This window comes from Misgurnus anguillicaudatus, chromosome 14, assembly GCF_027580225.2.
Source record: "Misgurnus anguillicaudatus chromosome 14, ASM2758022v2, whole genome shotgun sequence".
Taxonomy (NCBI): domain Eukaryota; kingdom Metazoa; phylum Chordata; class Actinopteri; order Cypriniformes; family Cobitidae; genus Misgurnus; species Misgurnus anguillicaudatus.
In genome coordinates this window covers 2,180,420-2,202,030 of record NC_073350.2, presented here as the reverse complement: position 1 = coordinate 2,202,030, position 21,611 = coordinate 2,180,420, and the positions used below count along the sequence as shown (strand labels likewise).

Below are 21,611 nucleotides of genomic sequence, written 5' to 3'. Positions count from 1 at the left end.
TTTTGATATTCTGGGGATAATTAAGTGACCAGAATTTTGTGAGCGCAGTTTACGTGATGGATTGTATTCTGATAGTAGTTCTTTAATATACAAGGGCGCTAGGCCATTTAAGGCTTTGTAGGTGATTAGTAATATTTTAAATTGTATGCAATATTTAACTGGTAGCCAGTGTAAAGATGCCAGAATTGGACTGATATGGTTGTAAATGCCCAACGACAACGGAGGCATTAACGTGAAATGATAGTCCGGATCAATGCTTAACGTAAATGAAAACGAAAAAATATCTTACCTGAGCTGTTAATATTGAAAGCCAATGAAGCTACGAGGGTTCTTTGGCCGAGGATCCATCCATTTGCTTTTATTTTCCCTCCGGCACCGTTGCAAGATAACTCTTTATCTAATAATAACTCTTTATTATTTTTGCTATCTAAAATAGAGCTGTAATCGGGCCTTAAAAGTTAGGCCTGAAATGACCGTAGCCCGACAGAATGCAGCCCGAACCCGAAAGCACATTTAGATTGACAGCTTTTTAAAAGCCCGAACCCGTTTACAGCCAGAATTATTTAAATGTGCGCACGCAAACAGCTTTTATCAAGAATGAGTAATTTACACATTATTTATTAATGACTAACTGGGCTACACGTCACTTGGAAGTTGAAACAAAGAAAAAAATAAGTCATCTGTATTCTGTAACATTTCGTTCTAAATAGGAATATGCAATACATTATAAATCGGCCAATGCCAATAAAAACAATTATTTCTTAACCCTTGTTAAGAAATAACCACATATTTTTGTTACTTAGGTTGTTTTCACATATGTTGGTGCGCACCGTGGTGCGGCCTCGGAGCGCACCAAAATACATTGTATCATTTTTCAGTTAGTGCGGTCCGTGTTCACATATATATATATTTTACTTTACTCGAAATGCCGCACCGTACACCATGTGACAACGGTCAGCGCTGTCATTGGTCTCTGACAGCTCTTACCATCTCATGACCACCCCCATGTTTCCACGACAACCAGCCTGACAGAGAGAGCGCAGCTATCAAGATGTGGAGATAAACGATGCACGTCTTTGTGAAGTTTCTTTGCTTTAACGCGAAATTGCATAGCTGTTCTATTAAAGCCTTTCTCACGGAGCCGTTTGCTAAAAGCCTGTAATGTCACTATTTGTGTGTGGAGGACAGCTATGCATTTATAAAATCATCAGCTCAAACGTAAAGGAGACAGCGAATCTCTATGCAACGGACCAGGATTGGCTTGATTGTTGTTAACCCACAATATAACACCCGGCTCACGTGACAACAGAAGCCCAGTGGCTCAAACATGTGGAGAACTTCCTGTATTTGGTTCGGCCCGAGGTCCAGCAGTGTTCACACCACAGGTGGGTTGCCCCAGAGTTTGGCAACAGCCGCTCCGAGACCACCTGTTTAATCTCGGGGCGGCCGTTTAGTGCGCACCCGGGTGCGGCTGTTGTGTTCACACTGACCCAAACGCACCATACTCGGAGCGACACGTCATTTGGGCCGACCTAAACAGTGTATATGTGAAAACACCCTTAGACAATGTTTGTGGGTCTAGTGGACCCAGAGCATTATTAGTATCTTAAACCAATGCAGTCATACAAATTTAGGTAATAATTGTTTACAGATGTTTACTTTAGCCTTATTGCAAGTAACAGACAGAATTTATGGTTAATATTTGTCATTTACCACTGGTAGAGGACTATTTATAAACTAAAGTGCCATTCGTTTTTTTTTGTGGTAATATGAAACAAAAGAAGAAAATTCTATTCTGATCCAGATATTGGGGGGAAAACATGTTTATCTTAAATAAGTATAAATGAAACAAAGTTTTTCATCACTGTTGATGTTTAATTCTTTGAAATTTTTGAAATTGTATACATTTGTGTCAGTCTACACAGCACAGGCCCCAACTGAACAGATGCCGTATCATAAGACATCATCCATACTGAACACAAAACCTGTTCATGCCAGCCAACACAACAGATAAGAAGCAGATTTTTAATGTGTAGCTGTGTTTTGTATGCATTTCTTGCATTTTATACACATATACTGTGTCCATCTATGGTCCACACACATTGCAGTACAATGTGTTGCTATTGGCCACAATATATGGATAATATTTTACTTTCTCTATTATTCACTCTCTCTCTCACACACTCATGCACACATTGACATTTGGTCCCCACAATGTGATAAATACCAGGTACACACACACACACACACACACACTCTGGTTTCCATGTTTTGTGGGGACATTCCATAGACGTAATGCATTTTATACCATAAAAACTGTATATTCTATTCCCCTTACCCGCCCCATTCCCTAACCTCAACCATCACAAAAAAACTTTATTGTACCTCAGATTTTCAATAAACATCATTATGTTTGATTTATAAGCTTGTTTTCTCATGGGGACATCAAAATGTCCCCACTAGGTCACAAAAATACTGGTATTCCTATCTTTGTGGGGACAATTGGTCCCTGGTTCCTGTTAGACAAAAGGTAAAGTGTTTGGGACAGTAGGTACAGACAAATGTTCATGCATGATATATAACATGTTGTATGCTTGCGGCATTACAGCAAGAGCAGAAGGACAAAACTCTGACATGCATCCATCACATATGTACATACATATACAAACACACTCATGCACTCTGAGAAAAACAGAGTAAAGTTACATAGCACATTCAATTTTAACACTCTTATTAACACCGAAATGAAAAAATAAAATGGCGGCCAAGGAAGCGGCTGGAGCACAAATTTAGTGAAAATAAACGTATATTTTTATTTTACTAATTTCATTTCTAGCGAGAAATTAGTATTGTAGTTTTCAAATATGTGATTAGTTATCACAAAGGCGCTCTCTGTTTATATTTCAAACACGCTGCCTTGGAAGTGCGTCGGAAAGCCTTTCTCTGAGCGGCCTTCAGGCCTCCGAGTCCGAAGTCATGTCCTCATGAGGCAGCGAGGCCACAAGTCCTCACAGTCCTCACTGCCTTGAGGTTTCGGACGCAGCCAGTGTCGTGGACAAATGCGGAACTATGCGCTTGCTTATGAACTTATGGATATCTCTGTACCGTCTGCCGCTGGTTGTGTCAGCTCCTGTAAGCGTACGGGCCAACCAAACGACCCAAGAAGAGTTTGGAACAAAACGAGAGAGGATCAGTTTGGTGTTGCATTATCTGGATAGAGAGAGCTTCACGACAACATTTAACTAGACCGAGATTCTGATCCTGCTTGTGTTTTACGCGATGGGTGAGGTGTTTTGATTCGTAACCCTTCAAAAAACGTATGCTATTATATTAATCACAACATTAGTGTGTAGATTGTAATCAGCGCGTCTTCCCGCGGAGGATATGCACATCAAAAGGTATTGTACAGCAATATCAATACATTATGTGAAAAATCATTGTAGATTGTAAGTTGAAAACTTAATTCTGAGCTGTGTTTACCATCGAATTTGGACTAATACTGTAATATCAATATGACTAACAATTTCGTTTTGAACATCACATATAAACTTACATAATGAAATAAACGATGTCATCAAACGCAACATTTATAAGACTTGATTACCTTATCCATCAACGTGATTTCTCGTTCTCGTCTGATATGGCTAAAGTTAAAGACTACAAATCCCATAATTCCACGCTGCTCCAGAGCGTCAGTAAACAACATCATTGTTTTTGTTTGATCTGGCGCCATCTTTCGGCGCATTTTACAAATTGTATCTTTAATGCCAAAATTAGTCTATATCCTCTGTCTAAATTATGTATTTAGTTATACATTAAAAAACCTTTACTCACCAAGATTAGGCTACATTTTTGTTGAGGAAATTATTAAATCCACTGTAAATGGCTTTAGCGTGGTCCTGTGCTTACTGATAGGGCATCCAGTACATTGAACTTGACCGCTCATTTACCGTGCAAAGGTGGAGCACAAGCCCGTGTAAAATGTTAGAAATGAAGCCCGAATCCGACCGAACCCATCTGGTTTGGGCAAAAATCTTCAGTTCTAAAATAGCCGTTATTTTCTCTGGTAAATTAAATTTAAAATGAATCTCGTCTTGTCGTTTGTCCACTTACATCTGATTTTGTTGACACACGCCATGTGTGCCACCAGAGCAGACCTAAAACTTTTTCTTCTTTGTTTTGTGTGTGGGTTGCAACCATAAAATGACCTAAACCTTTTCGCAAATCATTATTTATTCGACAAATAACGTTTCCATCAGCGTTTATCGCATAAGCCATATATCGATCAAGATAAAATCCGATGAGATCGATATTCATGAGTCGATATTCATGAAATTCAATCGAATTTTACTGTTTCCATAAGGCATTTTTCATTCGATATCACTTAATTCAGATAAAAACATGTGGATGGAAACATGGCTAGTAAAACAGTTAGTTGACTAAACTCCGCCCACAGGAATACGTCAGTCACCAGCTTTGGCTCAAACAGCTCTGCTAACCTAAGCCGCTATCGAATCACAGCACACTAAACAAACTACACAATCAGAACTTGTTACATATTTCTGAAGGAGGGACTTGACATAACAAGGAAGACATAAGGCTGTTTTGAGGACAGTGAAAACAGCGCTATACAGATAAGTAAATTGTGTGAAAAATACCGTGTTTTTTTACACATGAAACACGAACACATGTTACAGTATATTGCCCACTATAAACACAATCAAAGCTTCAAAATCACAGACAGAATGGGAGATTAATGTACCCAAGTGTTCCTAAAATAATATTCAGGTTGGTGGCTCTTAATTTCTTTTTATTAATTACCCACTTGTAAACTTATGTTCACTGTTTTTTTAATAAATAAAGTATTTGTATTAAATCTATATTCGTTGAATTGAATCGAGGATCGAGTATAAAAATATTCACTTCATATTCAGTTCGAGAATCGTAAACGAACCGAGAATCGAAAGAGAATCGATCCGATAGCTTATGAATCGAAATCGAATGGATCCAGAACATCTAAATCGATACCCAGCCCTAAGGAAACGTAGTCGGCGATCCACTTTTTTCTCCTTAACCCCCAGGGGTCCAAAAACGCGGGGACGCGTTTTGACGTGTTTTCTCCTTATCATAGCAGAATCAACTTAAAATACTCCATCATTAATAATCAAACACTTACGTGTTTGACATCATTTGAAACTCTGAAGGGTCCTCTTTAATTAGTGTACATTCACAATAACAAGAGATCTTTGTGTTTTTGTCAAATAAAGAAAATAAACAGGGTGGGCATTCAGACATTTCTGTCTCCGCCAGCTGTCTCTCAAATCACGTTAAAAAAATCAGTTGAAACTCCGCGAATACTCGTCACACAAACATGATACACATATCCAAAGAAAGCCTGAAATGTCTACTTTTAAACAAGCTAATTATAATCAAAAACAAATATTTCCTGTTTATATAATCGGCATTGAAGTAAAGAGAGTACCGTTTTTCCTGGCTGAGCTCATTATCTCTAATGCGGTCACGCCCTCAGGCTGTTGACATGGTAATGAAGAGACGAGCAGTTTCAACAATAATAAACAAAGCGTAAAGTTTTATCAGATTTAAAAACTTTACCGCATGTTTGGATTATAAACTTTATACACACACGTGAGGAATATCTTCATTTATGTCTGGACATTGAGGAAGGCAAGCGTTTCCAAAGAACTTTCCTAAGTTTGTTACCTAAGAAGAAGAACAATGGAAGACGCAATGGAGAAGGATATATTCCTGAAGAAACTGTAAGTCATTTGTCTTCATTTTGCTATCATGTAATATGTTATGGCTTGTGCAGTTCAGCCTACATACGCAACCTCAGCAGACCGCACGCTTCGGATTTAAAAACTTTCGCATTGTTTACAAACGAGGGCGTGTGATTTCACGTAATGGCGGATTTCATTGATACATACTGTACAGACAGTGTTAGACACAGTTATTCACTTTAGTATCCTTCATGGCAACTTTGAGTAATGCTGCACTGCTGTATCTTTTAAGTGTGTGCTGTAATATGATTCCTTGTTTACATGCTTATTTACAAACGAGTAAGCGTGATCACGTAATGGCGGATTTCATTGTTACATGCTGTACAGTATTAGACGCAGTTATTCACTTTCGTGTCATTCATGGCAGCTTTGATTAATTCTGCACTGGGGGATCTGTTGTAATATGATATTGTTTACATGCAACGCATTCCATACATTGCGCTTTACACGCAACAACTTTTTATTATGAGGTCCGCGTTGTTTACACGGAGACGCGAGCTCGTGCACATGGACGCCATATGCGATGTGTTTTTAAAGTTCATACTTGCTTACAGAAACGCGTTTAAAACAGAAGCTAGACGATAAGGGGATGGGCATCTGAAAACAGTCATCTGAAAACAGCTTTTTATATAACTAATCATTGCAGATGTTTATCTGAGATACTAATTTAGCTTATGATAGTTTATCTGAATGAAGTGCTATCATTTACCCATCGGTTATGTATGTAAGGGTATTTCTGTGGACAATTTATGCTGACAGCTGTTCATAACTCTGTTACAGCTGGTCTGCATCCCTCTCATAGAGACAGAGCGCAGCGCGTCATAACCTGAAAACCACGCCCACCGGGGGGGAAAACAATCCAACCGTCTCCATTGACTTTGTATTGGAAGAGGCCGCCTCCTTGTCATTTCTGGCTTATAACAAAAAACTGAATAATGCCTAAAAGCTGCTTTGTGACAATATGTACAGCTAACAAGTCAAAGAACCCAGAAATAAGTTTTTATAAGCTGTCCAGCCGTAAAACCCAGTCTTTCAGGAGAATAAAGTGGATCGCTGACTACGTTTCCCCCTATTGGATGCAGTTTTACTAATAGGAGTACAATGAAAAGTTGCCTGTTTCCATTTCTGTGTCTTTAAATGCTCGTTTTTTGAAGTCTACAGCTTATAAAAACTTATTTTTTTTGGGGGGGGCGTGTTGGATGTACACCTTGTCACACAGCAGCTTTTAGGTATTATTCTGTTTTTAAGTTTAATCTGTAAATAAGTTTTTATAAGCTGTCGACCCAAAAAAAACAGCGTTTAAAGACACAAAAATGGATACAGGCAACTTTTCATAGTACTTCTATTAGTAGAACTGCGTCCACTAGGGGGAAACGTAGTCGGCGATCCACTTTATTCTCCTTAAAGACTGAGTTTTACGGCTCGACAGCTCATAAAAACTTATTTCTGGGTTCTTTGGCTTGTTAACTGTACATATTGTCACACAGCAGCTTTTAGCCATTATTCAGTTTTTTGTTATAAGCCAGAAATGACAAGGAGGCGGCTTCTTGCAATACAAAGTCAATGGAGACGGTTGGATTGCGTTTCCCCCCGGTGGGCGTGGTTTTCAAATTTGCATAACTGTGCTCTGTCTCTATCAGTACAAAACTATGAAGTGGACAAACATATTCACACTCTTTGGACATAAAGTTATATGATAACATGAGCCACATGAAGTTTACAGCTCTGTTGTTTATCAGTTTCTTATACAAGTTAAGTTTTTGAATAGGGTTCGTTTCCAAATAAACTGATAATGTCCTACTGACCTTCATTTCTATTTTGATTATATTGTTAACTTCTTAATAAACCTCAAACAAACATGTACATTTGTCCTCACATTCTTTACTGTAGTTCCCTCCTGCCTCATTATGCAGCTCATTATGCGAGCCTTTGTTTGCTAGCTGTCAATCAATCCTTCTCGCATACGGCCACTCTAAACAAAAAGTGTCTTACAATTTCTAAATCAATATATTGGTTTATGTGAATCAGTAGGCAGGATGATTGTCACATCATTTTAAAGAAAAAACTCTAGACTACTAGATTCTGTTTAGGAAAGTTTTGTTAAAACATGTTTAGTATGGGTTTTGTGAACTTATATCAGTGACTTAAAATTTTGCTTTTTTTAAAACCACACATAAACCTTTTTCTCTCAAAAATACAAACATGTACATACATGTAGCTCATATAATATTTTAGCCCAGTTTGTGCTGAACACAGTGGTATGAGACACTTGCCATTATTATGTTTTAAAGCCACTGAAAAAATACCAAATGTAAGAGCATGTCAGAACCTCTGAGAGTGTCCCAAAATGGTCAGATCCCAGAGGGTTAAAGCAGGGGCGTTTCCAGCATTGAAGGACATCCGGGGCTTAGCCCAGACAATTTTATGTAAATACAGGGATCACTAGCCTAGATCACCCGCTCTAGCTAGCCTAGAACCAATTATAACAGCTGCGCTGCGCATGTTCAGTGTTTTCTTATAAAAAATTTGAATTGTAATTTAAAGGATGATTAAATAAAATGATGCGGACAAAATTAAAATGTGGTGTTACCCACACAGAAAAGAGAGATTTCTGGTGTCACATAAAGCAGTTTTTATTTTAGCTGAACTGCATATATATATTTACTCTCAAATACCAACAAATTACATTGTTTCATCTCACTCGTGCGATCTTGGCTCGTGGCCAACTCACACGCGATATTGCTTTGAATCGCTGATGCGAAGATTTACACTCTAATTTACATATTAATACACAGTAAAACATTATATAAACACATGAACGTTATCTCAACCATGACTTGTGCAGATATATATCACAGATCTCACCTGTAGAAACAATAAACACAAAGGCAAAACTGTAGCCGTTTCTCAATACCAAGTACGCCAAACTCGGACTTGTGTCCTTCGTAGTTCAAACTTGCAAGTTCAGACTCGGAAGAACGAACTCCTGACACGAAATGCATTCTGGGAAACTTCGCTCTAATAAGTCCACACAAGTCTCCTCTGATGCATCCTCGATAAAATGAGCGGATCAAGAACACATTTTACGGGGATTTTATGTGAACTTGGGCTTGATGCAAACTTTGAATTGGAACAGTACTTGGGCCGCGACTGATGACGTTTCACAAGTCCACAAGAACGCAAGTACAGAGAAGAACGCATATTGAGAAACGGCTTGTGAGTTGTTGTATGTTTCTATACTGCTGGCAGTGTGACTTCTTCATATGTTTTATGAAGCATGAGGCTGATCTCTATCGCCCCCTAGCGTCACTCGCCAACCCACACAGATCTCAATGATATTTTAAAATGCACAAATAGCAAGTGTGAAAAACCTAAACATCCTTTATATTTACATCTGCTGAACATAAATAAAATAAAGTACTAGGCAACTAAATTCCATTCCTCTACAGTGGCACACTGCTTATGGCTTTCTGCACATTTCAAATCAAAAGCTTCAAATTTCTTCCAACTTCATGCGCGTCAGGTGGTTTCCCTTTGGTAATATTAAGCGTGTTTTACACACTGTTTAATGTTTGATGATTATCACGTTATTTTATATTTTAGTAAGTGAGCAATTTTCTATCACTTATTTCAGCTTCTTCTTCTGTGTTTTTATCCAGAGGAGATTCGGTACTAGAAGATGCCAGTACAAGTGCTAACGAGAAAATGACAGAATTTTTATTTTTGGGTGAACCTCTAAAATGCCCTATTCTCACACACTAATTTTGTACATAATATACCAAAAATTCTTCTTTAGTACTTAAGATAATCTTAAAAACATAGGTGTCCTTATCTGTGTTATTTTGAGATGTCATGAATATGAACAGAAATGCATTTAACATACTATCTCACATTACAAAAATGTATACTACTTGAAGTAAACTTATACTCATCTTTCATACAAAATGGGTTCAAATTTATTTAAGTAGATTATGGAATTGTACTTTTTTTATGGAATTGTACTTTTTTAACTTGAGCTTACTGTACACATACAGTAATGCAGAACATTTAATTATGAAAGGGCAATAATGAAATGCATCTCTATTACATTAATTTCAGGAAGCCTCTAGTAGCCCTCATCACCAGAAACAACTTTTCATTTCTTTCTGATTGCCTGGTAGGATGCATTAATGTGTGTACGACGTCATGAGGCGCGAGAAACGACAATTGGATGACATCAGAGTAACGCGAGAGCGATTTGAAATCAGCCTCCACCGCCAAGTTTCTTGCAGTACTCTGATGTCATCCGCTTGTCAGTTCTAGCGGCAGTGCGTAAAGTTGAGCACACTTAAAAAAAATCGAAAAAGCTGAACTCGACAGAACTGACCTGCGTATGCGTGCAGCGTGCTACTCGTCCATTAATTGAATATAGCAGGACAATTTATCTCTTACTTATCAGCGTGAGAAATACAAGGTGTGGCGTTGGTGTCTGAGCATGAACTGACTGAAATGCGGGTCTCTCACTGTGAATGCGTGACACTTGAGAGCCCTGCATTACATTCGGGGCTTGACTCAAAACATTCAGAGCTGAAGCCCCGGCAAAATTGGCTGTCTATGCCCCTGCCTTAAAAGTTTTACGGCTCGACAGCTTATACAAACTTATTTCTTTGTATTTTTGGTTTGTTAGCTGTACATCTTGTCACACAGCAGAAGTAAAGAACTTATATTGACAAGAAGTGAAAGTCAATAGAACGTTCCATTGCAACACCAGCGCGCAGCAGCCCTACGAATCCACCATTTTGGAATGAGAGCAACTTGGGAGTTAGTCTCAGCCTCAGACGTCACGCCCACAGACTGTTGGCTAAATGTCTGATGTTTTCGTACACTTTTCTGGAAACCATATGAGAATGTCAACGTTGTCTTTGATTGGTTGAAATAAACCGGATTTCCAGGAGACGTGAGTGTTGCGATTAGTTTTGGTCTCTGGAAAACTAAGCTCTGACGTTCCATTGAGGAAGAGAATCAGTTGTGTTCACGTGGATAATAATAACCAGTTATTATGATCAGCTAAACATTGGATTGGTCACACTGTGACGATTTCATGGGGCGGAACCAAAATTCTGAAGATTGGCTCCGCCCGGAGACGTTCCCGCACGGAAGGTAAAGTGGAAACACCGGAACTTCCGGGAAAAAGGCAGCGATCTGTGATTGGAGGATGAAAGGAATAGAAGGAGGATAAAGAGGACGTGAAAGCAAAGGTTAGTCGTTGAGTTTTGGTCACGTGTGTGGCTGTGAAGTTGGGCTGTGTATTGTGGCGGTGCAGTAGGAACGTTGCATTGGAGCAGTGAAGCGGGTGTTTTGGACACCAAGACGGAGGACTATTTCGCTTGGCTGAGTATGATTCGATGACAGCTATTGGATTACGTGTTGAAGGAAAACCAAACAGTGGGGGAATCGAAGAGACGAAGAGAGGAAGTGTGATCATCACTCGTGAGTACTGAAAGTATAAAGTGATACGTGTGCATCAAATATACCAGTTTTGACGTATGTGTGAGTTGTAGCAACTGACGTAGCGACCCCATCACGGAATTGAGCGGTGGGAGAGCCGGGAACGCAACACCACTGGGAGTAGTGTACCAGCTACTTTTCAACCTCTGGCTGCTTCACTATAGCGCCCCGCGGATTCTTCAACCGACTCCACGAAAGACCCTGGCCTGACCTTATTGTTCACCAAGTGTGTCGTGGGTGAGTCTGGATTTACAGAGTGAGTGTGTTCACGTGATTGTATTGCAGTGAAGTGCTGTGTACTTGTTGTCAGAAGCAATCATCGGTCGGAGTCGGCTATATCAGAACGAAGAGGACGCTGTGTGGCGGGCGAAGTGCCAGTCTATCATACGCTGTCCAACAGCCCAGTGTGGAGGCCGGTGAGACACTGCGGGGTCTCCGGTCCGAACAACGTGTATCACGGTGGTGACGGTGGAAGAGGGTACAGGAAGTAAAGATCGTATGTGAGTACAATTCAGAGTGTTGGTTTACCTGTGAGTGAAGTTATTGCACTGCTGAAGCTGAGAGGGTTATTAACTGCCTGTCACGGAGCCTCTTCAAAGGTGCGCCCCTGTCCCGAGTCCAGTAAATCCCACGTGTGGGAAGGAGAGGGCATCGTTCGGCTCGACAGTGACGGTACCCATTTTCCCCCGGGCCCAACTAAGGCCCTGGGAAAGGAAGACTACACACGTACTCACCTTACCCACCGCTTATTCACCACCCGCAAGTAAGAGAAATTATAGTTAAAGGTGAAGTGTGAACTTGTGTTACAGCCCCGAGCCCTCTAAAGTAGGAAAACAACGAGCCAGCCACCTGTAAAAGAACCTACCGTATCCACTGCTGCCGCCTCCTGCAAGTAAGAAACATTACAGTTAAAGGTGCAGTGTGATCTTGTGTTACAGCCCCCAGCCCTCTAAAGGAGGAGAACGACGAGTCAGTTACCCGTAGACGTACTTACCGTACCCCCTGCTGCCGCCTCCTGCAAGCAAGAGAAATTTCAGTTAAAGGTGAAGTGTGATCTTGTGTTACAGCCCCCAGCCCTCTAAAGGAGGAGAACAACGAGTCAGTTACCCGTAGACATACTTACCGTACCCACTGCTGCCGCCTCCTGCAAGAAAGAAACATTACAGTTAAAGGTGCAGTGTGATCTTGTGTTACAGCCCCCAGCCCTCTAAAGAAGGAGAACGACGAGTCAGTTACCCGTAGGCGTACTTATCGTACCCACTGCTGCCGCCTCCTGCAAGTAAGAAACATTACAGTTAAAGGTGCAGTGTGATCTTGTGTTACAGCCCCCAGCCCCCTACAGGAAGAAAACGACGAGTCAGTTACCTGTAAATGTACTTACCGTACCCACTGCTGCCGCCTCCTGCAAGTAAGGAATAATTACAGTTAAAGGAGAAGTGTGATCTTGTGTTACAGCTCTGAGCCCCCTCCCCCTAAAAGAGGAAAATGACTGCACAGTTACCTGAAAGCTACTCACCACATCCATGGTTAGCAACCACCTTTGAAAGGAGGAGAAGACCACGGGCTCGACCTCCGACGAATACGTACCGGATCCACTGTCATCAGCTGACTGTAAGAGAGAGAGAAAAGTTACAATTAATCACAAAGAAACCATTCTGTGTTGCAGACGTGCACCGGTGGAATAAGGAGTACGGACCATACTTGTAATCCATTCCCTTTGAGGTTCTGCCTCCAGGATAACGGAGGGCGCCACGGATAGAAGAAACCCCAAAAGGCCCCATCTCCTCCCCTTTAAAGGAAGTCCTGCCTGGAGGCTAGAAGAGGCTTTTATTGTTTTAAGTCCCCTTCCCCTTCCCAATTTACTATTTTAAATAATTTAAATAAAGTTTATTTTAAATTTCATTCTTACCTTGTGTGTCTGGTCATTGGGGTGGCATTGGGACCTCCTCGAGGTGGAAACTAGGAAGGGGCGTGACCCTTTAGCTATCTCGGGTCCGTCCCGACCTGTGATATGCAAAGTTTCCAGCATAGACTCTATAAAAGACATCCAAGAGTTTTGCTTGAGGCAGTTAGTGGAGTCAAAAAGTTTGGTTCTCCTGAATTGCTTGTATGTGTTAAAAAGTGGAGAGATATGCTTCAAACAGATGTTTAACAAGATGTCTCATTGGTATGGCTGTTGATGAAGTGCACAACGTTGTTCTATGGTGAGTAATGTTGATTATTTAGATGCTATTCGGTTGCAGCTGGTTATTTCAATAACTGACTTATTGCCAGCCGGCTCGTTATTGTGAATTAATAATTAATTAATAATAATTTGTTACATTTATATAGCGCTTTTCTGCAGACCTCAAAGCGCTTTACATATGAATGGGGGAATCTCCTCAACCACCACCTGGATGATGCGACGGCAGCCGTATTGCGCCAGAACGTCCACCACACACAAGCTTATCAGTGGAGAGGAGACTGAGTGATATAGGCAATTAGTAGATATGGGGATGATTAGTAGGCCAATGGGCAAGTTTGGCCAGGTACCGGGGCACACCCCTACTCTTTTTCAAATGACATCCTGGGATTTTTAATGACCACAGAGAGTCAGGACCTCGGTTTAACGTCTCATCCGAAAGACGGTGCTTTTTGACAGTATAGTGTCCCCGTCACTATACTCGGGTGTTAGGACCCACACCAACCACAGGGTGAGCACCCCCTACTGGGCCCCCTAACACCTCTACCAGCAGCAACCTGACTTTCCCAGGTGGTCTCCCATCTAAGTACTGACCAGGCTCAACCCTGCTTAGCTTTGGGGGCAAGCTGTCTTGGGCTACAAGGTGATATGGCTGTTGGGGATATTGTGGGGAGTCCGAAACGTGACGCTAGACGAAACAAACTGTGATTGGTTGTTTGACATGTCGATCAAACAGCTCGTGGGCGGGCTTTGTCCAGAAAAAGCAGCGAAAACACCAGACCTTCAGTATTGAAGGTCTGGCTACGCGAGACTACTCGGGAGTCACTAGAAGTGATGGCAATATCAGCTACTTTGTACATTAAAATATCAAATTTAAACTGAATGATGATAACACAGAATAACATACAATCACCAGTGATCATTCATCCCTTTTTACAGCTTATTTTCAGATATTTAGAGATATTTAGATATTAAGTCTTCCACTTTTATATAGGCTAACTTTACATACATACCGACATAAACTCATCCACACATAATATTTTGGCTCCATATACATACACATAAAGGGGACATATTATGAGATTTTTTAAGATGTAAACTAAATCTTAATCTAGGTCTGAGCAAAAATTAGACGTTTTGGGTGTGTCATTTAAAATGCAAATGAGCGGATGAATTGAATTCAATTGAATTCAATTTTTGCAATTGAAACTCAATTGTGCTGTGAATTACTCTCTCTCTCTCTCTCTCTCTGTACTAAATGTCTGTGCTGTGGTTGGGTAGTGCAGATAAAGGGGGCGGTATTACCTTATTCTGACATCACAACAGGAGCCAAATTACAATGACCTATTTTTTCACATGCTTGCAGAGAATGGTTTACCAAAACTAAGTTACTGGGTTGGTCTTTTTCACATTTTCTAGATTGATACTGGGGACACAATTATAGCAGTTAAACATGGAAAAAGTCAGATTTTCATAATATGTCCCCTTTAAGTAAAAAAAAAAAACAGCCACTGTCCAAAAGTGGCGATTATAGGATAACAGAGAGAGCAATGCATCATGTTCTATAACATTATCATGTTTGTAGAGGAATCCAGGGGATTAATATGTACAAAATATATTTTATACCTAGTGGAGTTGGTAACTAATAATAAATGTGTAAAGTTGCATAAATTAGAATTACATAATAAAGCAAGAAAAAAACTACCTCAAATGTGTATTTATATAATGATTGGATTCCACAACTGATAACAACAACAACACAACACATACATACAAGACAATACAGCGTTTCGTGTAGGTGTAGCAAGTGAACAAAATTATAATTTAAGAAACTTACTACTGTGCTTCTGATTTGGCTGTGAGATTCGCTGAGAATGCATGAATTGGCTGTGAGAATTTTCACTCCAAAATGGCGGCCGCACTAAACTACTGAGTTTCGCTTCTTGTTCTTCTATACTCTTTGGTATTATTCTGTTTTTGTTATAAGCCAGAAATGACAAGGAGGCGGCCTCTCTCAATACAAAGTCAATGGACGGTTGGATTGTTTTTCCCCTGGTGGGCGTGGTTTTCAAATTTGCATAACTGCGCTCTGTCTCTATAGCTTATAACCTCCTTGTCATTTCTGGCTTATAACAAAAAACAGAATAATGCCTAAAAGCTGCTGTGTGACAATATGTACAGCTAACAAGACAAAGAACCCAGAAACACATTTTTATAAACTGTCGAGCCGTAAAACCCTGCCTTTGAGGAGAAAAAAGTGGATCGGCGACTACGTTTCCCCCTAGTGGACGCAGTTCTACTAATATGAGAACTATGAAAAGTTGCCTGTTTCCACTTTTCTGTCTGTAAACGCTCGTTTTTTGAGCTCGACAGCTTATAAAAACTTATTTCTGGGTTCTTTGGCTTGTTAGCTGTACATATTGTCACACAGCAGATTTAAGGCATTATTCTGTTTTTGTTATAAGCCAGAAATGACAAGGAGGCGGCCTCAAAACAAAGTCAATGGAGACGTTTGGATTGTTTCCCCCCCCGGTGGGCGTGGTTTTCAGGTTATGACGCGCTGCGCTCTGTCTCTATTGGATTGCAGTTTGACGCGCTGCCTGCAGTGGGTCTTTCACTTTCGTTTTTCAAAGCCAAAAGCAGTTGAACCACCTTCAGTTCAGAGGTTTACTGCTCGTGATACTTTACACAGCTTACGATCTTCGGTAAGTACAAAATTGAAAAGAAATCATTAAAAGCATTTCCTATTATATTTGACATTTTAGCACTGCTGTCTTCAGTTACAAATTAAATTCGCTCAAACTGCGCTCTGAACATATGACGATTCTTTTAAGAAGTAATTTCACCGAGACACACCTACATTTGCAGTCTATCAAAAATAATTATAAAAATCACTACAATTTATCATTAAATAAGTCTGGCTTCAAAACAGTATTTGAAAACGATACAATTGAAACGAAAGGTTTAATGCGTGTTTCTCAACGTCACAAATAAATGCATCTGTAACTACAAAACGAAAATGAAAGTTAACACTTAACTTTCGATAAAAATGTTTTGTTTACATGCTGTCGGAGAATAAAATATGAAACAATTCAAACAGAAAACACGCAAAGCATAATCACAAAATTACTGTTTATTATCTTCAAAATTTCATTTTGTCTACGTGTCCATGGCTTCGTGACAATTTGTGACATACCTATACGGACTACCGGCACATCCGGGAACTTGACTGTAAATTTCGTCACCGCCCCTTTTCGGGGGTTAAAAAAGCAGCGCCTCCATTGGCTTCCATTCAAAATAGCGTAACAAAGCAACGTTTTTACACAGCCGGCAGGCGTAAATAACTTATGAAATCACTCAGATTAAACATGTCGAGTATTTATCTGTCCATCCTGCCTGCCATAGAGCGCGAAAGATACATTAACACATTTAATTTGGTCAATATAAAAACATGTCCTTTTCATTCTCACAGCATCAAATTTGTGTAACAACGCCATCCAGTGATTGCTGGAAATATCGCTAAGCCAGTTAGTTGTATGACTCGACGGAAAAGTGCACTCATTACTCTAAATATAAAGACATAATAAATAAATACGAAGTAACTTTCAAATACGAAGTAAAATCATTCACTTGCTTCCCTGTTGACTTGATGAGGTACGTGTTTAATGTCCGGGTAAGACACCTCTGGCCAATAGGGAGCGTTGTTACACAAATTTGACGCTGGGAGAATGAAAGAGACATGTTTTTGTATTGACCAAATTGGATGTGTTGGTGTGTCTTTCGCGCTCTATGGCCGGCAGGGTGGACAGACAACCACTCAACGTGTTCAATCTGAGTGATTTCACAAGTTGTTTGCGCCTGCCGGCTGTGCACGAAGGCCGCCCCGCTCCGCCACCTTGAATGGAAGTCAATGGAACGTCTAGTGCGATTTCCCCCAAAAGTGGGCGTGAACCTGTTCAGAGACATTCTATGACGTTGCGCCGGTTGTGCGTATAGAAGGGTTGCAAGTTTACAAATATTACAGGGTGCGCGCGCATCCAGGAGGCAGAAAGCCTGCCTGGTAAGCTGATCCGCTACTGCAACAACCTAAGTATTGAAGCGTTCTTTATTATTTGTATATAAATAAAACTTGATTTTAGTTGGATCTGTTTTTCTGTCTTTATTTTTGCAGTGTTACTGTGATACACGCAGGGTGCGATTTGCCGGGGGGGATGCGTGGATTTCCCCCTTTCTGGTCAATGTATCCCTGCCTCTGCTTAATTATTTTTATCCCCGATGGGGATAAATTTATCCCCCTCTCAAAGTGATCAGTGCTACTACACTAGTGGCGAGACGGATCACAAAACTTATCACGGATCCGTGGTTTGATTAAAGTCAATTTTGTTTTAAAATGCGCTACTTTGGCTGGCTCTGATACAGCTGCCGCGCAGCATCTCTGTATTCACCACTCTGAAGACTTGATCAATGTCCCGCCCACGGCGCCATCTGATTGGTTACATACCAGGGGCACGTTCAATCTCACACCGGTGCACAACGTTCCGCCACGGCCTCCGGGCTGAACAACACGCTTCCTGGAAACGGCGTGCAACGGAATGCAACAGGTTTTAGAAGCGTTTTCTCCTGTTTGGTGGGTGTGTCAGAACTGCAGTCCAATCAGCGGCAAGATGTATAAAACCACGCGATAGTAAAGAGACAGCTCGCTCAATGGGTTCAAGTTGGAATGTTGTCTTTCATTCTGGACGGCAAGGTCAGTGACTGTAACATCGAGGGTATTTTACAGTATTAAACACACATTTATAACGATTTCATCAGGCTTCAGAAACATTTAAAAAAGAACACAAAGAATGGCCTCTCAGCTACCGTAGTTGCAACTCTTGCGTCATCACAACAGGGCGTTCAACACATCACCGTTTCTGTTTAATAAACATTGTGCAACGTTGTGCAACGTTTTGTCGGGGCTGAACGCAGCCCAGGTTACATCTCACGAGTAATAGCCTATCAACACTTGCGAGATGGTTATGGAGCTGTGTGTCGAAAAGATGAAATGCAGCATATTCAGCCGCATATTAATAAAGCGGGAATAAAGATCACAATCTGATTATCTGTTTATGATGACAAGCAGAGTTAGTGTCCCAGTCACACCATTGAGAATGGCAGAAGTTACACACATGATAAATGCCGATGAGGCGTTTAGCGAGGCGCGGGCGCGTCCAGCTTGCGCAAATGAGGCTAAGTGACTAACACATAATGCATCTGACTTTTCTATAATTTCACTGTAAATCACTGTAAAGCATCGCGGTGTAAAGTTAATGTTATTACTTTAAAAGCAGCATTAAAACGGTTTCTACTGTAATGGTTTAACTTTGCAATCAATACATTGTTCATATTTATGTTTAAGTTGACACTACATTGTGCCATATAGTTTTGCCATTCAAGATTTAATTATTGCGTGTTTTTTCGTTGTGCATGATCACAGTTCATATGTGTGGGGAAAAAAAGCTATTACAGTAAAAATATTGCGTTAGGCTGCTTCATGAGTTAATGAGAAAAAAGATTTTACAATTCCTGCAAATGCAGTGATGAGTTCATGTTCTCATGATTTATTTTATGAATTAAAATGTTTAAAAATGTGCTGTGGACAGAGACGCATTATGTCAAGAATTATAAAAAATTGTCAATAAGCTCATAATTTGTGCTAAAATAGTATAAATCTTTAGTTTTAAAACTATTTTGAAAAGCTGGTTATATTTTTATGTTTCTGCGCAAGTTCAGCAGACAGTGAGGTTCGGGTTTGTTCCGATCAGAGCTCGTGAGCGGAGAGCGCATTTCTGAATATTAGAAATATTTAAATTAGAAAAATATTTAAAATAATAATAATATTATAATGGATTTTTGTTTAGGTCGGACAATAATTACCAAATTTCTCTCTCATATTGCTCTTCACAACCACTGAAAACAATCAAAAAAGTTAAAACTAGTGGTGGGTACAAAATGACTCATGACGAAATATGGTGGGTACCCACCGTCGCCGAAATCGACGCCTATGAAAACATCCCCCCCTCTGTTTTTTTCACAAATCGCACCCTGGATACATGTATGAATTATAATGTTAGGCTAGTAGTCGCATCTAACGTTACTGGTATGTTAACATCAGGCACCCAGCACTGACTCTGTTGGTACTATTTTCCACGTAACAACTCCTTGGCATTTTGACTTACAGACACAGCTACTAGCCTACAACACAATGCACGTCTCTTCTTTCTGCCTCTCGGTTGCGCGCGCAACCAGGTAATGACGTCGTCGTGCAACCCGTCTATAAATCAATTCAAAGTTGTTTGTGAAGTAAACAGCCATGAAAACGGTTGCTTTTATTACTTATTTGTGTATTCATTGATTATTCTGTCAGTTTGGTTTCAGTTGCTGTTCTCTGCTGAGGATTCATGATGTCAGATGTTGAGCCAATGGATGTGGTGAGTACCATAGTGTTCTATAACCACAGTGGTGATTTAAAGAAAAAAAATATTAAATTCACACAATGTCTAAAGTCTTTGAACGATATCACATCCATAACATATCTGAAATTCTTTGTTTCACTTCTTAGCCTATATTTAAAGTTCATCCACCTTCAATTTGGTTTAGTTGTTGTTCTGAATAATCCAAATAAATTTCTGATATGTATGATAAAAACAAATTTCGTATAATTTAGCTGACCTCAAATTATCACTTTAATGGAGCTCTATAATGTAAGCAGTGACATATGAGGCCAATATCCATACCTGGTACCTCCCCTAGCTCTCCTATAGCCAAAAAGCATGTATTTTGGTGTCTATCATGTCGAAAGTCTCGCACTTAAAAAAACATCAAGAAATTTCCTGAATTCCTTTTAATTATGCGTATATGTATATTAGGGATGGGTGATAATTTGCATGTGATTGTCATTGCTCATCTCGTCAGTAAAGCCGTTTCCTTGATTAGAAGTAAATTGCCATCAGCTGCTTTCAGATGGAGCAGCATTTACTACACAAAGCCGTAGTTCACTGACAATCATCTGATCATGGTTTTAAAGAAACCCACAAATTACCCTTAAAGGAACAGTATGTAGGATTGTGGCCAAAACTGGTATTGCAATAACAAAACTTGTGGCTAAAACTGGTACTGCAATCACACAACTTGTGGCCAATACACAAAATGACAACATAAATACAGTTGAGGGCTGCAACTCCACTTTTTAAATGACAATATCCTGGCCAGACCACTGTTGTCAGTGATATAAATATTTGAAATGAAAATTATTTCTTAATGTCTAGTGACATATCAGGGCCATTTTATGATTAATTGATATAAATTTCTTACATACTGTTCCTTTAAAGCTGCTGTCAGCAACTCTGGAGGATTGAGATGATTTCAAATGTTTACAATTTTCATGCCTTTCCACACTACCACCGTGCTACCTCCCATCGAGCTCGTCAGTGCGTGTGCACCATTATACAACAGTTCTTTCTGGTTCTCGAATCTGATTGGCTAAGAGCAATACGATATTGTACTGATAACGGCACAGTAACCGCTTCACCTTTCGTATCATTCCGCCACCTAGTGAATGGAGGTCCTAAACAGGCTCATCTCTGAATGGAAAAACACAGACGCGCTGTTTTTAAACACTCTCCATGTGTCTCATTAGTTCACAAGCTCATAAATCAGTCTGTGAATCCCCATTCGGAAGTTATTATTCCGTCAAAGATCAGCGCTCTTGGATGTTACGTTAAAGTTAATGGGAGTAATGTCTTGTCACATCGTGTGGACGATTAACACTTGGAAAGAGGAATGTAAACACTCTTTTTTTTCTGGAGCTATATCTCTTATCACAACGTGAAAACACAGTGGAACTGCAGGTAAGCACCGCAGCTTTTAAATGTGGACATTGATCATTTATTTAATCACGACGTGACTATTAAAACATGTTATGAGATATCGCCACTGGTATATTTATAAGCATGCAAAAACATCTCTCTCACACTTATAAAAAACAGTTTTATATAGTACTGACAAGAACGAAGTCTAATAATAACCGAGTGCTCGTATCGCGTTAAGATGAAATGGTAAACCAATAGTAACATTATAGAAGTATAGTTTTATTAACTTTTACC

General features: G+C 40.0%; 1 protein-coding gene across 2 annotated transcripts in view; it reads left to right on the top strand.

Annotated features, from left to right (window-relative positions):
* The first annotated feature begins 16,051 nt into the window (after positions 1 to 16,051).
* The window catches only part of dtx3lb.2 (deltex E3 ubiquitin ligase 3L b, tandem duplicate 2), a 57,198-nt gene continuing 51,638 nt past the window's right edge, over positions 16,052 to 21,611 (top strand). Inside the window, exons 1-2 of one of the 2 annotated variants that reach the window (XM_055183803.2) lie at positions 16,052 to 16,172; positions 19,874 to 19,937. In XM_055183803.2, the coding sequence (XP_055039778.1) occupies positions 19,908 to 19,937 (30 nt within the window). In that variant the 5' untranslated portion in view covers positions 16,052 to 16,172; positions 19,874 to 19,907. The remainder of the gene's footprint in view (positions 16,173 to 19,873; positions 19,938 to 21,611) is intronic. The other variant, XM_055183805.2, reaches the window with a different exon arrangement.